The sequence below is a fragment of the Rhea americana genome, unplaced genomic scaffold, assembly GCF_003343005.1.
Source record: "Rhea americana isolate MKP2758 unplaced genomic scaffold, rheAme1 scaffold_125, whole genome shotgun sequence".
NCBI classification, from domain to species: Eukaryota; Metazoa; Chordata; class Aves; order Rheiformes; family Rheidae; genus Rhea; species Rhea americana.
In genome coordinates, this window is record NW_028185317.1 from 1,775,431 (window position 1) to 1,793,238 (window position 17,808).

The following is a 17,808-nucleotide window of genomic DNA, read 5'->3' on the forward strand; positions in this document are numbered from 1 at the left end:
GGTAGCACCACAGGGAGCTCCTGGGAGCCCTTGAAATTCRCCACAGCCGAAAATTTCTGGTAGGAGGGTTTAATTAAACCAATAGCTCCAGAGGGAAAGCAAACAGCCTGCCTAAGTACGCCTGCRTGGGTAAGTACCAATGGCATCAAAGCTGGCAAAATTGCCACTTTCGGACCAAAGCACGGATGTTTTGCTCTGGTTTGGGATGTATCTCTATTTATTYGTTGAGGAGTAATTTGCCGCTATTCCAACTTCAGCAGAAATACTGCAAGCCCAATTTCTGACGGGTTTGCCGAGCGGTGGCTTTGGCGGCTCGGACGCGAGACGTTAGCCCGCAACGGGCTTCGGGGCGCTCGCTCCGCTCGGCGACATCCGCGGCACCGCCAGCCTGACACCGCCCAAGCGCCACGGCTGCCCCTAAGCGGGAGTCCAGACGCAGACCTGCTGGTTGGGCAGGCCCCACCGAGAGCACCCACGCCGCCGCCGGCGAAGGGTCCCGGGGCGGGAGAGCTGGCCGCRTCGCACCGGAGCGACGAGGCTTTCCAGGGAGCCTGCGCCAGGAGCCCCGCGGGGCCRGGGCCCGAGCCCATCGCTGCTCCCAGCGAGCCTGCATCAGCTTCCAGGCAGGAAGGCAGGAAGGAAGGACGGGAGGTGGCAATTTTGGGACGGGGTGGGGGGGGCCGTATCATGGAGTTGGCTCCAGGGGCGAGCGGGCAGCSCGGGGGGTCTCGCGGGCTCCCGCGCTCGGGAGCCCCCGTTTGCGGGTGCTGGGTCTCCCGTCCCCCGCGCGCGGGGGGCAGGCGGCTCCCACTCCGGCCGCGGCGGAGCCGCGGGAATTACCCCCGTCCCGTTTGCTAACTGCCCCGGGAGACCGGCGCGTTTTGCMTCTCCAGCCCTCCCCCAGCCCCGAAACTCAGCACCCGCGCTGGCACCTGGGTGCCACGCTTTGGCCATCCCTTCCCAGCGTATCCAGATTTTCCTCCTGTCTTTCTACAAATGCTTGCTCGGAAAAAGAAAAAAACAACAACCCCCCCCCATCACTCCCGATCCGAATCCGCAGTGGCGTTTTAGAGCCTGCCCGCGCCGGGAACCCCCGGAGGACGCGGTGCCGCCGCGCCCGGGGCTGTTACGCGAGACCTCCAGGAAGTCGCTTGAACCGCCCGGATAAAAGCCGGCGGCAGCTGGGCGGGATGCAGAGGCGAGGCGGCGCGGGCTGCATCACCCACCGGCCCGGGGAATAAAGCGTTAGCCCCAGCCGCGCGATGACTCCTTCACCGGCCTCGGCCGCCCGCGGGAACTGCCAAAGGGAGCGGAGGAAGAGGAGAAGCAAGCGCCGCGAGCACGGGGCGCGCTAGCGGGGAGGCCGGGCTTTGAAAGCGGGCTCGGGCTTCCCACCCTATGGAACCGGAGGCGGCTGGAAAAGCGAGGAGAGGGCAGCGACCGCCCCGCGAAGGCGCCGCGGCAGACCGGCCCTTCCCCGCCGGAGGGGCAACAGCGAAGGTAAGAGAGAAAAGCAGAGCGCGCCGCGGCCGTGCGCGGAGCGGAGCGGCTGCAAGGCGGCGGGAGCTTCCCCGGAGAAGGCGCCGCTCCCGCTCGCGTCCGTCAACAGCTGAGAGCCCACGGGTTTCCCGGCGGAAGCCCAAGCCTTTCGCGGCGAGCCCGGTCCGTGCTAGCTCGCTCGGTGGAGAACGTTTGCAAAAGACTCGCTTTAAGCCTCAGCTTAGAAAGATGCCTTAATTTCTCTGCCCTGCAGCTTTTAGGGGCTTTCAGACGCCTCCCCGCTCCCCAAATCTCCCCTCGCCTCTTTGCTCTTATTTTTGTAACTGGAAGGGAAAATAATTAGTGGTGCTAAAGAAGAAAAACCCAGGCTTTCCAAGAGCTTTCCGCGCTGCTCCAGTGGCCAGGGGCAGGCTGGGGCAGCCCCGCCGCAGGCGCCGGCGGCTCGGCCCGGGGCTCCCCCCGCCCGCCCGGCGCGGGCAGCGCGCCTCCCCCCAGCCCGCACCGCTAGCCGGGGGCTGGCGGCCGCCGCGCTGTGCGAAAGGAAGGGAGGGGAGAGGGGAAAAAAGAGAGATTTGAACGGTTTCTAAAATCCGCCGACCGGGACAAAGCCGCGGTGCGAACGCGGTCGCCTGGCCGGAGCGGCACGCTGCAGTAAAGCCCCGCAGCGGTTTTTTTCCGTCCAGGCAGATCTCTTCCTTGAGCAACGCCGTGATTTGGCTGGAAGAGGGGAAAGTGCCTGTTTAAAGCACAAAAGATGGTCTCCATTTTTTTTTTTTTGGGGGGGGGGGGTAATTGCTGCGCGAGCTGCTCGGCCGTGTTGTWGTAGGGGAAGCTCAACCCTCCTCAGCCCGCAACGCTCATCGCAGCACCGAGCGACAGAGTTTTCCGCCCTTATTGTTTGGTTCAGGCCTGTGGAAAACATCCCTTGCTGAGGGAATTTTTCTCTACTCGCAGTCGGTATCTTAAAGACACAAGCTGAAGGGAGGCTGGTAGATAAACGTGGCAAGAACGGAGGCTTCCAGCTTACAAGATGTTCTCAGCTTCACGTACTGGGCTCAAGAGACCTGGTTCCTACAAGCTGCCTTAAAAAACAGGATAAAAGATGTATTTTTATACTGAAAACTTTAAAATATCACTCTGYCTTTCATTTATATCTAACATTTAGTCCTTTTAAGTAACTCATTTGCAGAATTCCACAAGAAAATCTGAATATAGGTTTACACAAACAGAAAAAGTTGTCAGAGGTGAAATGACCGAGGCACACCACACTTGAAGCCATTTAAAGATGCAGCTGTTCAAAAGAAATATGACTTAATACAGAAGTACCACTGCAGAAGAGCTTGCAAGAAAAGCTTGTAATTTTTAATAATGTTCACCCTCTTTTTTTTTTTTTGAAAGGAGATGATCATATCTTTTATTATTGCCCCTCTCTATGAACAGGGCAGTAAAGCCTAGAGGATGGGCAGTGCAGGGTCCACAGGTCAGCGATAAGGATGTTCCCCYGTCATAGCACTTTTTCATCTTCTTTCTCTTACTAGTATTCTGAAAGCCAAAATAAAGCAGGCAGGAAGCTAACCTCACTACTCGGGTGGGTTCAAAGCCTTTTAATTTTAAAAGAAAGTCAAGGGAGGGAGGAAAGGAGGAGGGGACTCGGTGTGCATTTCACTTTAATCCCCAGAGAGTAAAAATGACACTTCTCCTTGGCAGAGGTTAGGTCAGTTGATTAAAAATCAATGTCTTTTAAATTCTGGAGTTAGGAGTTGAGCWCATAGGAGGACAGACAGACAGATCAAACGCCTGAATGCAGCTGCCCGCTCGCTTTCGTTTTTCTTTGCAATTTGACAAAAGACACRAAAAACAGCTGCACCTTCCAGCTGCTCCTGGAGGCCAGTCCGGCCCTCCGCAGGTCCTCCCAGGTGGAGTCCCGCGGGTGCGGAGACTCGCCCTGCTCCTTCACGCGTCGCACCTCCTCCGTAAAGATGGACCTGATTTAATCTCAGGGGAGAGGAGCCCACTGCCTGGCACAAAAGGCAAATTCTCTCCTTGGAAAGAGAAGTTACTCGCAGGAGCAGACAGTGGCCCCGCAAGAGTTCCTCAAACGGCTCATCTTCTGAATTTAGTCCCGTAAAGGGGGGTAAAGAGCCATGGCTTCAGAAGGAAATTCACCTTAGCCGACCCCCGTTGCAAGGAAAGTTCTCTGAATTATCTGGAACGGGTGGGTTTCGTTCTGTAGAAAATGCAAAGCCTCTTTATCTTGGCAAGTCTGAGCAAGTCACATTGAAGGGCATTCATCAGCGCCTGGGCGCGGGGACAAAGATGCACGCAAGCAACAGAATACATTGCTTTCTCTGTACATAATACGCTTTTATAATATTTTAAAGTCCTGCTATGCCCACAGACAGCCATGACTGAAGATCATTCATCTAATATTTTTCCCATTTTAATTTCTGAACTTGCAGATAATGCACTGCCTTCCACCACAACACGCACTCGCTCTCACAYGGGAAATAGGAATTACTGCCCTGATTCTCCTTCACTGGTGTCACTATTAGAAAGGTTTTTATGCAACTTAATGCAGAAAYATCACTTGCTCTCTCTCATTTTGTATTTTTGCATTGTGTAGTCATTCTGTGTTGAACCTCTTAGTTCAACTTTGCTCTCTGTAGTAATGAAAAATACTGTAGCTGCACGTTCTCTTTCCTTGCACACGCTTTCATTACACCCCACTAAGTATTTCTCAAGACCTTAATGCKTTTCCCAAGGAGGGTGGTGAGGGAGATGCCATGAAAACCCTGCTCAYGCCTCCAGATCAGCCAAACACCCCGAGACGAGGGGGACGAGCGGCCTCATCCCGCCGGGGCACAGCAACCCGGGAGGGCACCAGCATCTGCTGCTGCGGCGAGGCCGGCCCACGAACCGGGGGAAACTCAACCTSTCTGCACCAACCAACCTGCACCAAGCTTTGGCGAGGAGGGAGGACTCGCACCTCGGACTAAAGCACCTGGAGAGCAAAGCCCAACTCCCTCTGGCAACACAGCCGGATCCACCAAGGTCCTGAGCAAAGCGCTCGTTGCCGCCGGCCTCGCCGCGGGTGGGACATGCCCAGCACGCAGAGGGAAGGCAGGTCCCTGCCACCGAGTTTCACCTGGCGAGAGCTGAAACGGGCGTTTGTGCTGCTGGGAAGCTTGCTGAAGCTAATGCATGCAAAGAGGAGGAGGGGAAAAATARAAGCCTGTAATTTTTGGATAAACAGAGGTGAAAGTTCAGCTCTGCCACTTCAGCCAAGCGCCTGGAAAAAGGACGGAGCCCGGAGGCAGAGGAGGAGCCCAGCAGCTTCCCAGGCACCAGAGAACCACTGCAGATGGTGTCAGAGGAAGCAAAGGAAGGCCACGATTTTGGGCAGAACTGGAAAGGGTTTTGGAGCCAAAAGCAAATAAACTGGTTCCTGTTGTTAGATTCCTGAGTGTATTCAGAGCAACAGGACTTCTTTCTTTCTTTCTTTTTTTAATGCTTTCTGTCAATAAACAAGACTACATCAAAGACGACGCTACCTCCATCATCAATTTCTCTTCCAGATTRAAAGCAACCTTCAAGCATTGAGTCAAATAACTGTTTTTCATCACTTCTTCAATTTTTTTCATTGCATCTAAATCTTCTCTTACCATGCTCTCTATTGGGTCTTGCAATACCGTTATAGAGAGAGGTCCCCTTAGCAAAAGGCCTGAGGCTCCAAAAAAGCAACATTCCTACAATATTCCAAGATCCGACTGAGATTCCTTTGCAAGTGAAAAAAAAAARCCTGTCTTATAACAGCAAAATGATACAGGCCCAACTGGGAAGTCTGGGGTGAATCCGTCATTACCAGCCTGTAGATTAGCCTCTTAGAAGGCCAAAGCTCGGCAAGGGTTAACCGGGTGATRCAAACGGAGAGAGACATTCTTAGCGAAAACAAAAAGAGAGTCATGCCCCGAGGATCAGTGGCTGAATATGGGGTAAGTCAGTTCACTATTCTCTTCAGAAGGAAACATTTTAATTAGCTCAATACAAAACAGATACAGCACAGAGAAGTCACCATGAGCAGGAAATGCTTTGTAGGTCTCAAAGGACGAAGGAGACAACGGCAGTGCTGACCAATTAAAAGGAAGAAAAAAAAGAGAGAGAGAGAGAGAGATGGGGGGTGCTTTGGGATTAGATCTGATGGGCTCAGGTTTCCATCTTCAAGCAGAATTACGCTGGTGTCCTGCTTCTAAACTCGCTCACCCTCCTCCTGCCTGGCAGCAGAAGGCAGCTGCTGCCCTTGGTGGGTCCTGAGGTCCCAGCAGCRGTGGGGAAGGAGGAGCGCAGAGGGCCGGCACGCGTCCTCCAGCCCCAGCTGCTTCCCGGGAGGACTTCTGGTGGCCGAGGCGAGGGGAGACGCCTCGCCGGCCCCTGCAGAGCCCAGTGCTGGGAGGTGGGTGTCTTCTTCTMGCTAAGAGGATTTGACAGAATTTGAAAATCAGATGGCGAAACCTCGCTGACCGAGACGATCATGCGTAACTCATGCTTTCACCTCCCTGTCAGGTGCGGGAGATGCTCCTGGGCGCGCYGTAAATTGTGGAGAATCAAGGTAACGCCGGCATCGAGGACCCTTGTGCGGTTCTGCCTGTCTTTTACGCTAATCGGCAGAAAACGGCCCCCCTTGCCCGTGCACCGGCTCAGCATTCATTCTGCTAAAGCCTGGGGAAGAATGGTCCTTTGAAGCTGCAGAGACCTTTGCTGGACTTCAAAGCCACACTTCTAACTACTTCTTTCCTACTGTTCTCAAATACATCACTTCGGATTAGTAAATGAAAGAGATTAAAGCATTTGCACTTTCCGTCACTTTTTATAGTCAATAGTGCTTTGTTTACAGGCAGCGGCTTTGCTTCCCGTTGCATAATCCCATTGGCTTCTCCCGCTCATACCGCACCGGGAAGAAACGTAGGGAAAGGTTACTGTAAAGCCAAAGAAGTGACAGGGGAGACGTAGAGCTCAAAGCAACTTTGCAAGGTGGCCAGCTTGAAAGCTGAAGCAAAACTTTGTCTCCATCAAAAGCAAGCTGCAAGTGCTGCAAGCGCTGTTTGCCCCGAGCAGCAGACAGCAGAAATCGGACCAGCAGCTCCTGCTCCGGCACACGGAAAAGCCCAAACACCAGATCCCTCTGACTTGCAACATTTATCCCTAAAACTGCTTTCAGTTAATGCTCTCAAAAAAAGACTAGCAAAACTTCTAGTGAACAGAAAGGGTAACTAGTAAGCTGAGATCCTTTTGCAACCCCCGAGATGCTGCAAGAGCAGCAAAGCAGTTGCGAATGCAAACACAGCAGCAAGCCCGTCTCACTGCGCTTTCAGTTGCTGCTTCGCTTTCTTTGAATTCACATTTTCAAACAGCTTGCAAACGAACGTTAGCAACAGTTTAGAGGTGATCAGTTTGGTGTTATGATAGCTCGTGAGCAAGAAGAGTCCAAGTCCTATAGCCCTACGCAGAATTATCACCTAAACAAAAATGTTCAGGGAAAAAAAATCTCGTTTGGACCTCTAACATAATTACAGCAGAACAAAGGACGGAAATAAAAAAGAAACTGAAAAAAGCGATAGCTGACGTGGCTGCAGAGGCGCACCGCTGGGTTGGAGGTGGGTCTGGTGCCCGGCAGCGTGTTACGCGCGCACGGCCCCTGCGCGCCCGCGTGAGCCCCGCTCGGGTGAAAACGTGCCGCTGAACGCGATCCTCGTCACGAGAAGGCACAAAGCGCACGCTGTGCCCCAGGAAAATGCTTGTTTATGTTCGAGGTCAGGGTCTGAGACTGCGTCGAAGCACGGCAAGCGTTGCCATAACCTCCAGACATTTCTGGACAAAACCCAGAGAAAACCCCCGAGGCCGGAAAAGCCACCTTTGGGTCTGTCAGTTCTTTGGTTTCTGTACRGCCACCGCCACCTACACAGCCTGTTTGTCAGCTGGTTTAGCGATAATGCGGGTACAGGTAGCGATCTGGAAAAAAGGTCTTTCAGATTTGCAAGGTTTTCATTTGGTCAGTCACAAACCTCATACGAAACGGCGCTGCGGCTTTCGCTATTTCAGCGAGCGCACGCGGGATGCCCTACGCCGTCAGGCTAATAAGGACACACTCATCTTACATCTCCTATTAAAAGCGAGGAGGAGAAAAAGAAAACATTAAGATGCAATATCAGCCCCAAAATTCACRCTAATCTTTTTGGCTGTAGTTTAATGGACCGGTGGAGAACAAGATACCCGCACAGAAACAAAGAATGCCCCATGCAGAATTACAGCATCTGACTTTAAAACGCGCTTTGTACCTGCAGCAATTATTTTCAGTGCACACAGATGGCTGGTCTGAAGCAAGCCCCAGGCTGGCTCTTTCGAAGGCTTCTCGGGGTGGAAGGAGAAGGGACTGGGAGGATTGGAAACGGGATTCTTGGGGCGTCTTGGGGAGCAGCAGGTAGAAGCTGTTGAGGATGCGGAGGGTGGGATGCGGTGAGGAGCAGGCGCAGGAGCGGCGCCCCTTCCACGAGGCAGGAGATGCTCTCCGCACCCTGCTCCGACGSCTAGGCACGGCCCTTCCTCCTCCTTCCCCCCACCCTGCTTTCGATGCGGGATTTAGAGTTTGGTCTGCCTGAAAAACACAACTGCAAAGCGACTTTGCTTACGTTCACTTAACCCTGCCTTTTGAAACGGGCTGTTGCGAGCGTTTTCCGCCAGCAAAGCCCGAGCGGCGGTGAACGTGATCCACGCGAAGATCGCCCAGCTGCTCTGCTACTCACCGGACGGGAAGGAAAACGCATCTGACGTTTGGACAACTAAACCTGCGTGGGAGAGGTGCCGACCCCCCGAGACGGCCCTCGCGCCAGGGGCTCGGACCGCGGCGGGCCGGCACGCTCGCTTCCACGCGCGGCGGGAGAAAGTCTGTTTATTGAGGTTACAGCGCAGCGACGTGCGCGCTGCGGGGGTGACGAGCCACGAGCCCGATCTGTTCGGCTGAGCTCTACGCCAGGAGGCAAAACCGCGGCACTAACGCGCGCTTCTGCGCCCAAAGGCGTTTCAACGCGTGAAGGAGGTGAGACTCGGGTTATTTAGATTACTCCGTGTGCGAGGAAAAAARCACCTTTGAGATTTTAATACCAAAAAGTTTAAATGCTCAATGTTGTCTTTAAGCTGCTCTCTATCATTTCAAAACCAAGTTCATTCTGCCGTGAATTTAGCAGAAAAAACGCTGAGAAGGTGTGTGCAAAAGCCCAAGGGGGCCTACGGAGCAGTTTTGGGAGACACCCRCTCTCGGCAGTCCTCGCCACGCGATCCGCAGCCACCCCGTAGGAGCCGGTCTGCTYCTGATTTGAACGTTTGCTGATGCAGGAGCTCACTGCAAACGCGCAACTCAAACTGCAATTAAAACGAGGAAAGAATCTGCTAAATTGGTTGAAGGGCACGTAGCAAAGCCTTCCGAGGAAGTTAGAGTGAATTCTGCTAGTTCGAGGCGTGCAGGGCCGACGGCAGCCGCCGCCAGGCACCGGCGCGAGGCAACAGCTCGCCGCCCCAGCCCCGCCGCGGCGCGAATCCCTCCGGCAGCATCGCGCACGTAAACGCGCTTCCAAAGTCATCTCGTTGGACGCCCAACGGCCCGAGCCGTCCCAGGGTCATCTTTCTGAGGAGAGCGCTCCGGGCACCCTCCCCTCCTGCTGTCTCGCTCTGCCCCCGGCCCGGGTCGCGGCAGCGGCGCTGCCGGGGAGGGCAGGACTCGCGCCTCCCCCCGGCAAGGCTGCAAGCGCAACGCCCGTCTCAGCGCTGGACGTTTTACCAGCTGACTCACTGACAGCGTGCGAGAACAGGCGTCAGCGTAAACACTTCCAGCAAGAAAACATATGGAAAACATTTAAATTTCATCAGATATTTTGCATCCCAAATTGTCCCAATTCTGTGCTTTCTTCCCCCATTTGTTTGTTTATATGTTGCCATTTCAACCTTTAACACAAGCTTTTTCAGTTACACATCTGTCAGAGTTGCACCATGTTGTTAGATAACCACTTTCTGGACCASATCCAGCTCTTCACAGTGGCCTCATCTCTCTAAATTGCTCCATAGTTTTAGCTACTAAGACATTTTTTTTATATCACAGTTTACAAGAGGATGCCAACTTTGCTTCATACTTGGTTTGGTACGTTTTACGGTGCAAAGGTCTCTCCTTCAGCTCTCCAACTTTGCTCCGCGTCTCCAAGCCATCACCAGCTGCCGTGCACGTCACAAACTCTCCTTTCTCCAAATAGTGAGACTTTCTGACCACTTTTTTACAGGCCTCAGAAACACACACTTAGAATAGCAATAAGAGAACATCAAGAGAGCACAGAAAGCACTTATTTCTGGTAAACAGCACACTTTGACTATACACGTCTCCAAAGCTTGCTGAATTGGGACAAAGTCTTATGAGTGCATGATTTACGAGATTTCTCAAACTTCTGTTTCCAAACCTCGACAAAGAGAGGGGAAAGTAAAGCTGTCAAAAACTACAGGAGTCCCCTTCTGAAAACTTTTTTTTCTAGAGGGGAAAACATGAAATGATTTGCAAAATATTACCATTTTGCAGAAATTTAGAAGGAACCCCTCTCCCAACTTTTTCAAAAGTGGCAAACGTTTACTTTCTGGAAAGCATTTATGGTAAACATTTCTGAAATACAACTTTTCAGTTTTTCACTCTGAAAAACTTGTTTAGGACGTTCTTATTTTCAAAAAGAAAAAAGGCAAAGCAGCACTTGCCAAAATAAAGGGTTTTTTAATGCTTTTTGATTTAAAAAGGGGTTATAAAACCATAGAAGTTTTATTTTTGCACAGATAAAAGCAATCTCTAAAATTTTTAACTCCTTTCTGCCCTCAATACATGTTTAGGTGAATACTTCAGGCTGCCATTTGCCTCTGTACCTGGGCAGTATCATGGGTTCATGATCTAATTTCTTTCCAAATACACCGGGCCACCTCCACCCGAAAATTTTTAAGAAAAGCCTTTCCAGCGTGCAAAGCTGGAGTCAGCTCTCACTCTCCCTTCCAAGAGGGGGACTAGCGAGCAAAGGGGGAGGGGAAGGAAAGGCTGAGTTCAGTACCTGCTGCGTTCAACTTTGAAAAATTCCAGTAATAGTAGGATTTAGGAAGACTACGTTGTAAACGAATTGCTGGTCTTGTCTGACGCCCATTCCTTTGGGAAGGAGAGGATACGTGCTCTCTGGCGCAGACGCTTTAACTGACAGTAGGCTGCAGGACTGATAACTTCTCTTTGTCTCTCCTTTAGGGCGAAAGGACTCGTGGCAAACTCATGGTCGCAAGGTGTCAAGCAACCCTCCTGGGATGTGTTTCTTCAGGATGAAAGGAGAGCACTACCTTATTTTATGGATGTCACTGAAATAGACTTTGAGGTTCTTTGGAAGCACATCACAAGCCTGGCATGGGAAACCACAGCAACAATCATACCTGCTTGACAGATGATTCCTTTAAGTACAACTTGTACGGGGCTGTGTACAGCGTGGTCTTCATCCTCGGTTTGATTACTAACTGTGCCTCCCTCTTTGTTTTCTGCTGCCGGATGAAAATGCGAAGCGAAACAGCCATTTTCATGACAAACCTGGCTGTTTCAGACTTGCTGTTTGTGTTCACCTTGCCTTTTAAAATTTTTTATAATTTCAACAGGCACTGGCCTTTTGGAGACAGCCTATGCAAGATTTCCGGTACAGCATTTCTCACTAACATCTACGGGAGCATGCTGTTCCTCACCTGCATTAGCGTTGACCGTTTCCTTGCCATCGTCTACCCGTTCCGATCTCGTACCATTAGGACGAGGAGAAATTCAGCCATAGTATGTGCTGGTGTTTGGATACTGGTCCTCAGCGGTGGAATTTCAGCTTCGTTGTTCTCCACAACCAACRTCTCTAACACCAGCACAACCTGCTTTGAAGGTTTTTCGAAACGTATCTGGAAAACCTACTTGTCTAAGATCACTATATTTATTGAAGTGGTAGGATTCATAATTCCTTTGCTACTCAACCTTACGTGCTCTTCTTTAGTACTCAGGACTCTTCGGAAACCTGCCACCTTGTCTCAGATTGGGACAAACAAAGAGAAAGTACTGAAAATGATCATTGTGCACGTGGCCATTTTTGTCGTGTGCTTTGTGCCTTACAACTCCATACTCTTCTTGTATGCTCTTGTGCGGTCCCAAGCAATAGCAAATTGCTCCTTGGAGCGCTTTGCCAGGACCATGTACCCAATCACGCTGTGCATCGCAACAACGAACTGCTGCTTTGACCCGTTCATCTACTACTTCACCTCAGAATCCTTCCAGAAGTCTTTCAACATAAAAACACAGATGAAAATGGATTCTCTTTTCAAGACTGAAACACCTCTAACAAAGACTGCGCTACCGGCACCACAGGACGAAATAAGTGACCAGGCTATTACGAACGGGGGAGATCCAACATCTGAATCACATTTCTAGTGATGTGTTTACACGTGGAGTTATCCCCCAGTCATTTCTGCATTAACACCATGTGCAAAATAGTTGCTTCTGAATGTGGGTTCAYACATGGTGCTACTGAAGAAAAGCTAATGGGGGATAACTACACAGGTGGGCAAATGCTCTCACGGGAATTGCTCCATCAGATGCAACAGGCACCTCCATTTGAGAACATGAGATACAATAATCCAGATGGATCTCTTTGGAGATTATGGATGGGTGACAACATACGCACCAGCTGAGGAGGGAATGGAACAGATTCTTTAATCACAAGATGCCAACATTTGGCATTTTCTCCCCTCAGCATTTGACGTGGGACCAGTTGGGAAACACACAATTTAATTTTCTTAGAGATATCTGCCAATATTTCATGTCTTCTGGAGATGAATCATCATATGTTAACTCARTAACTTCACACAATATGTATGTTTGCTTAAAAGGTGTAATAAAAGCCTTGGCTTTTTCTTTTTTCACTGCAAGAGTATACATCCTGGTTTTACTAGATACAGGCATTTTACATTTATTTTTTGGAGCTGCCTGGAGTGTAAATAACTCTGTTTTGWAAAGAAGGCAAAATAGTTGCTTGCTGATACAAAAGAAAATTAATAAGAGAATAATTAATGAAGCAATTTAGAATTAAGTTTCACTCTTGTACAATTAAGCTGCTTTTTATTCTAAATGCCATCTCTAGGGAGAAGTAAAAAGTGCATTATGGCTGTGTTGCACCTGGGTTTTATATCCCAGGAGATTTGTGCAACTATTTCTGGTAAGAGCTGGACTACAAAGTCAGCTGAAAGAAAGGGTCTGAAACCCCAGAGTCCTTTCTAGGCCAAATGTCTTATATGAAAATTGTGCACAACCGAAGGACTGAAAAACCACAGAGTGCTGATCTTGCTAAAGAACTTGTTTGGATATAGACAACTGGTGTCCTATTAGCAGAATTAATCTTCTGCCACTTAGCACAAGATCTTGTAAGTGATTTTTTGCTATATTTTTTGCTACACAGTCAACTAATTAAGCTAGAGGTCTGAAAGCAATTCCAAAAAAGGAGTAAAACAAGTTAGCTGCACTGTTTTCCTAGCTAGTCATAGCAATGTGTTTTCTTGTTTTGCAATTAATTTATTACATCCTGCACTTCATTTTAAAGATATAGATTATATAAATATATATGTAAAGTTAACTATCTGTATGCGGTTGCGTTTTACTACTTGGTTCATTCCTGCAGCCTTTGCAGGGACAGAAGCTGTGCTGACCTTAACTGGTAGATTCACTCTTCGAGACAAGACATGTAAATGAGACAAACATTTAACATGGAAAAGAATTAAATTATTACTTATTAGATCAATGATATACATTTTCTGCTGGACAGCATAAAGCTGCTTCTAGGGCCATATTGCCAATAAAAGACAGATAAAAAGTTAATGGAACAGCTGCCTTCCACTCAACCACTTATCTTAATTCTCTTGGATCAAATCTCATGAAATACCGAGCGCTACACATCAAATGCAATTACTTCCCCAAACAATCGGAGGTTTTAAAAGTGTGAAAAGAACTCAGCTGCAAAAAATGTTTCCCTTCAAAGCGTAACATTTTATGTAGCACTGCTTTAACTCTGAATGAAAAAGTAATTTGCTTAACAAGCCTAAGATAGGCCCTCGAGGTCRTTCTGTTTTAGCTCTAAAGTGACTGTTGGTTACGTAGTGCCCCTGGCTTTCAGCACGCATTGCAGAGAACAAGCATATAATAAATTCATTATATGACGGGAGCATCAGCGCAGCCAAACCGTCGTATCGCTGCTCTGAGTTACGGCCGTACGCGCTAGAAACTTGCCCGTGAGAGGCGCTTGGGAGATTTTTGCTGCATATTAAACCCTACCAGGCCTGTTTCAATGCTTGCCATGAAACGTGCGTTTTCTCAAAGAAGCCGTTTCCGCAGCTTCAGATCAAAACCCAAGGTGAGGCGAGCGGGACTCGGAGGCTCTGACGCGAGCGGGGTTTTCCCACGTGCAGCAAAGCACCCTTCGCCCCGCGGCAGCGCCAGGCGAAGGAGAGCGCTCGGGTTTTCAGGGGTGGCAGCCAGAACGGCGGTGGAAAGGATGCCTTAAAAACCTGAAATTGTGGTGCTGAAGATGCATTGCAAACCCTCTTCCTACCGGCAAGAAAAATATACGGTGCATGAGTAAGTGCAGTTATCTGAGGTGAAAATTCTTCTTATTTCACTTCAGGCTCTGCGCCCTGCAGACCTTCCTCTAGTTAAATTCGAAGAAAGAAAGAAAAAAAAAAAAAATCTAATGCAGCAACCACTGTCTAGCCTTCTTAAGGAAACGTTACGGGAGAGGGGGGAGGAACTCGCTGCGGCTGGACAACATCCAGGCTGTGCATACATAGCTTAACTGTAATACGAGCATAATGGGTGTCTTTTTCTACGTGAAACTAGTGCCAACGCTTGCAAATTTCTGTTTGCAGTTTTATGGGGCAAGAGCTGTGGTTGATACTCTCACATAAAATGCAACACTATCATCATGTGCCAAAATGCTAACTGAAAAGATTCATTATTTTGTAATTTAATACCTTATAAATTATATGGAGATCATATGCTGACTGACACTCGCATCTGGTAGGATAGCTCATGACTAATCTTTTTTCTAGGTCAGGTATACCTAGCAAATGCTGTACGGCTTGCGTATAAATAACCAATTATGCATTCAGAGAGAGGAAAAGTAATTTTTCAGATGTTGGTCAAGACAAGCTGGAAGGAACGACGGCGGTAAATGAAGAGTGGATTCACAGGTTTTCTGGCTAACATGCAGCCAAGCTTTCCTCCTCCCCTGTCTAACAAAGGGCTATTGTCGGCGAACAGGGCAAAGCAGAAGCAGTTTAAATGCAAAAAAAAAAAAAAAAAAAAAAAAAAAAAAAAAAAAAATCAAACTAAGAAGTCGTCAATGCTTTTATCTAGCTGAAGCCGAGAGACAGGATGCAGCAGCCCTCTCGGACGCTAAACGTACAACAACGTTAATCAAAGGTTTCACCTGCTCCCAGCCGGCTCCCCTCTCCCGCTGCCCCCGGGTGGCTCRTTGCACCCTGCGCTCCCCACCTCGTACGTGCCTCCCTACAAAACGCCCGCCTCTTAGAGCGGGTTTTTGTTAATAAAAGAACGGGATCTACCCAGAAGGAAGGTGCCAAGCGCTCACATGACTGCCTAGGTCTTTCCCGTCCTGGTAGAGTTAGCGGGAATTACCCGGGCTCAAACCCGTGGAGGGGTCGGCAGGGTCACGCGTAGGAAGCTGCGAGCTGGCTCCTCGCCCGAAGGAAAGCTCTCCTCCTCCCCACYCTGCCCACCCCAGGGACCTGCCGAGCCGATTCGGCCTCTAGGTCCCTCTGAAAACAGCCCCGTGGCAATTTTTGAGAGGAAACCCTGTGTTTTTGCAGGCAAGACCCTCTCCTCCCCTACCTTTACCCAAATTCCCCTATATAATTCAGAGAAACAACCGGTACAGAAAATTGGGACCTATCCTACTTAAACGATAARACTATGCAGCACCTTTAGGGATCTTCTCGAGGGCCCGTGTCCCTACGGGACCCCCCAGCAACGCTCCCATGGCGTTCCCAGCCGGCGGCTTTGCTATGGGGGAGGCAGGAAGCGACCGCCTTGGAAATCCCGTGCGGCACGGGAAACGGCGAGAGGCAGCAGCAGGCTCTCGAGAGCGTTTCTGCACGGAGGAGAGGAGGACTATTCAAAAAACCCATCTTTATTTCCCAAAACAGCGATCGAAAACGTACAAGGACTGTTGCTACTATCGGAAAATCTAATGGTGTTCACCAAGGTCTCCTCTCCTCTAGGCAYTGACTCCAGCTCGTGAAACCTTTCCCTTCCCCGTTTCTTCTGTCCATACGTGTATTGGTAAAAGCTTCTCTCGTTACCGTGCTTTTTGCCGTGGATGGGAAGAGCCRAGGAGCTGCGCTAGGGGAAGCGGGTGAGCTGCCAGGCGGCGAGGATGCTGCGCTGAGCGGGGTCTGGGCAGGGCTTCCCACCGCCCCGGCTCTCCCTGCAGCAGCAAAGGCTGCCGGAGTGTTAGAACCTGTCGGGGTGGGGGAAAGGAGGACAGAAAACGGACAAACGGACTTTCAGGGTTGTCATTTAACGCGGTGAATTTAGCCTCTGTAAAAYGGGCATATTTCACGGCGAAGGAAAAGGAAAGCATTGCACTATTTCTATTTTTTCTCTGGAAAATGTCACTTCACTTAAAAATGATATTTAACTGCACTGGCAGTTCTCTCTAAATTCTTAAATTTCACCTCTTCCATGTAAAAGCAACAGGACCCACAAACACACCTAAGGCACTGGGACAGAAAAGGAGAGTCAGGTGGTTTCCTGTTAGGGTCATGTAGTTACGTTGTGTGTATGTTTTCCCAAAATATTTGTCTGTTCAGTACCTAAGAAAATCCTGCGCTAGCYTTTCTCTGCATGTGGGATTTTGACCAATACAAACATGGTATAGAAGTTAACATGCATGTTTTGCACCGTTTGCTCTTTTATGTATGTGTGTATATGCATGTGTGTGTGCGTGTGCATAATGAAAAAGGAAAGTTTTTTCCGGAAAAACAGTATGCGTGAGTGTGCTCATTTATTCTGACTTCTATAAATACACATATCAACTAGAATAATATTTAAATGGAAGGTTTTCTGTAGACCTCTTGAGAAACTCTGACTACATCCATCACACAGAGAATTTCCTGGAAACCAGAAGTATGGGAAACCGGTCATTCCTTTTTTTTGTTGTTTTATATAAATACCCCCAGCTTCTTCTGTGGCAACACATCATTAACCGCAAACGTCTCTGGAATCGTGCACTGCTTCCTTTGAAGTCATTCACTAGATCACKTCTGAAAGTCAGCATCCAAAGACCACAACAGACAGACGAGGAGGCCAGAGCAGTTGCCAGGACTTATTTTAATGACTTGACTTCCCTGAAGCCAGCATCTCTCTGACACAGGATAACCAAGCCAGCGGCTGGGCGGCCAAGGGCCCCTTCTGGCACTGCTCTGCCTTCTCCAGCTGCTTGCCGCTCAGCGCGCCTGTCTGCAGCCCTCCTCTGCCCCGACTGCCCCCCACCTCCGGTGCCTTGCAGGAGGAGTTTGCCAGAGAGCAGGCTGGTGTTGCTGTGCACTCAACTCAAGGAAAACGAGAGGACAGATACCCTCTAAGGGAAAAAGAGAACCTATCTCTAGGCGGGGTGGTTTGGCTGTTAAGTTTGAAATTCAAACTTAACAGTGGTGCAAAGTTTGTGTTCTCATACTAATGGCAAAAAACTTCTCAGTCTCTCCAACCCACGGGAAGGACTGTGCTGTTTCCAACACTGGCATCAGTCTGTCTTATCTCTGCAGCAAAACAAACTCTGCAAAAGCCTGCGTCGAGACCACAACAGTCTTCCACAAGGAGCCCGAGAACCGCACGTCACGCTCGAACGGCACTGATTTAGGAGCTGACAGGCGGGGGAGATGTTACCGCGTCTGCTAAATTAAATCAGTTGCAGTTGGGCAATGGGGGAAAGTGCTTCAGATACTGGCGTCCCACAACTGCCTCCTTCAAACACGCCCTGTATTGGTTAACTGACACCCCCAATAGCTGAATTCACCRGTGGTGTTTTGTGTGTTTGTGTTCTGATTATTTAACCCGGTTCCTGTTGAAGGCTCTATCTCATCARCAGGGTGGCTGCGCAGGTGGGACGGCAGCAACTTTTCAAGCCAGCTTTGCAGCTGAGGTCAGTGCAGAACACAACCCCA

At 49.7% G+C, this 17,808-nt stretch overlaps 1 protein-coding gene across 1 annotated transcript; it reads left to right on the forward strand.

Moving 5' to 3' along the window:
• The first annotated feature begins 1,136 nt into the window (after positions 1 to 1,136).
• Positions 1,137 to 12,498, forward strand: LPAR4 (lysophosphatidic acid receptor 4). Its single transcript, XM_085325974.1, has 2 exons — positions 1,137 to 1,500; positions 10,808 to 12,498. The coding sequence occupies exon 2, from the start codon at positions 10,961 to 10,963 to the stop codon at positions 12,005 to 12,007; it is 1,047 nt and encodes a 348-aa protein (XP_085182100.1). The 5' UTR covers positions 1,137 to 1,500; positions 10,808 to 10,960; the 3' UTR covers positions 12,008 to 12,498.
• The last annotated feature ends 5,310 nt before the right edge of the window (positions 12,499 to 17,808 follow it).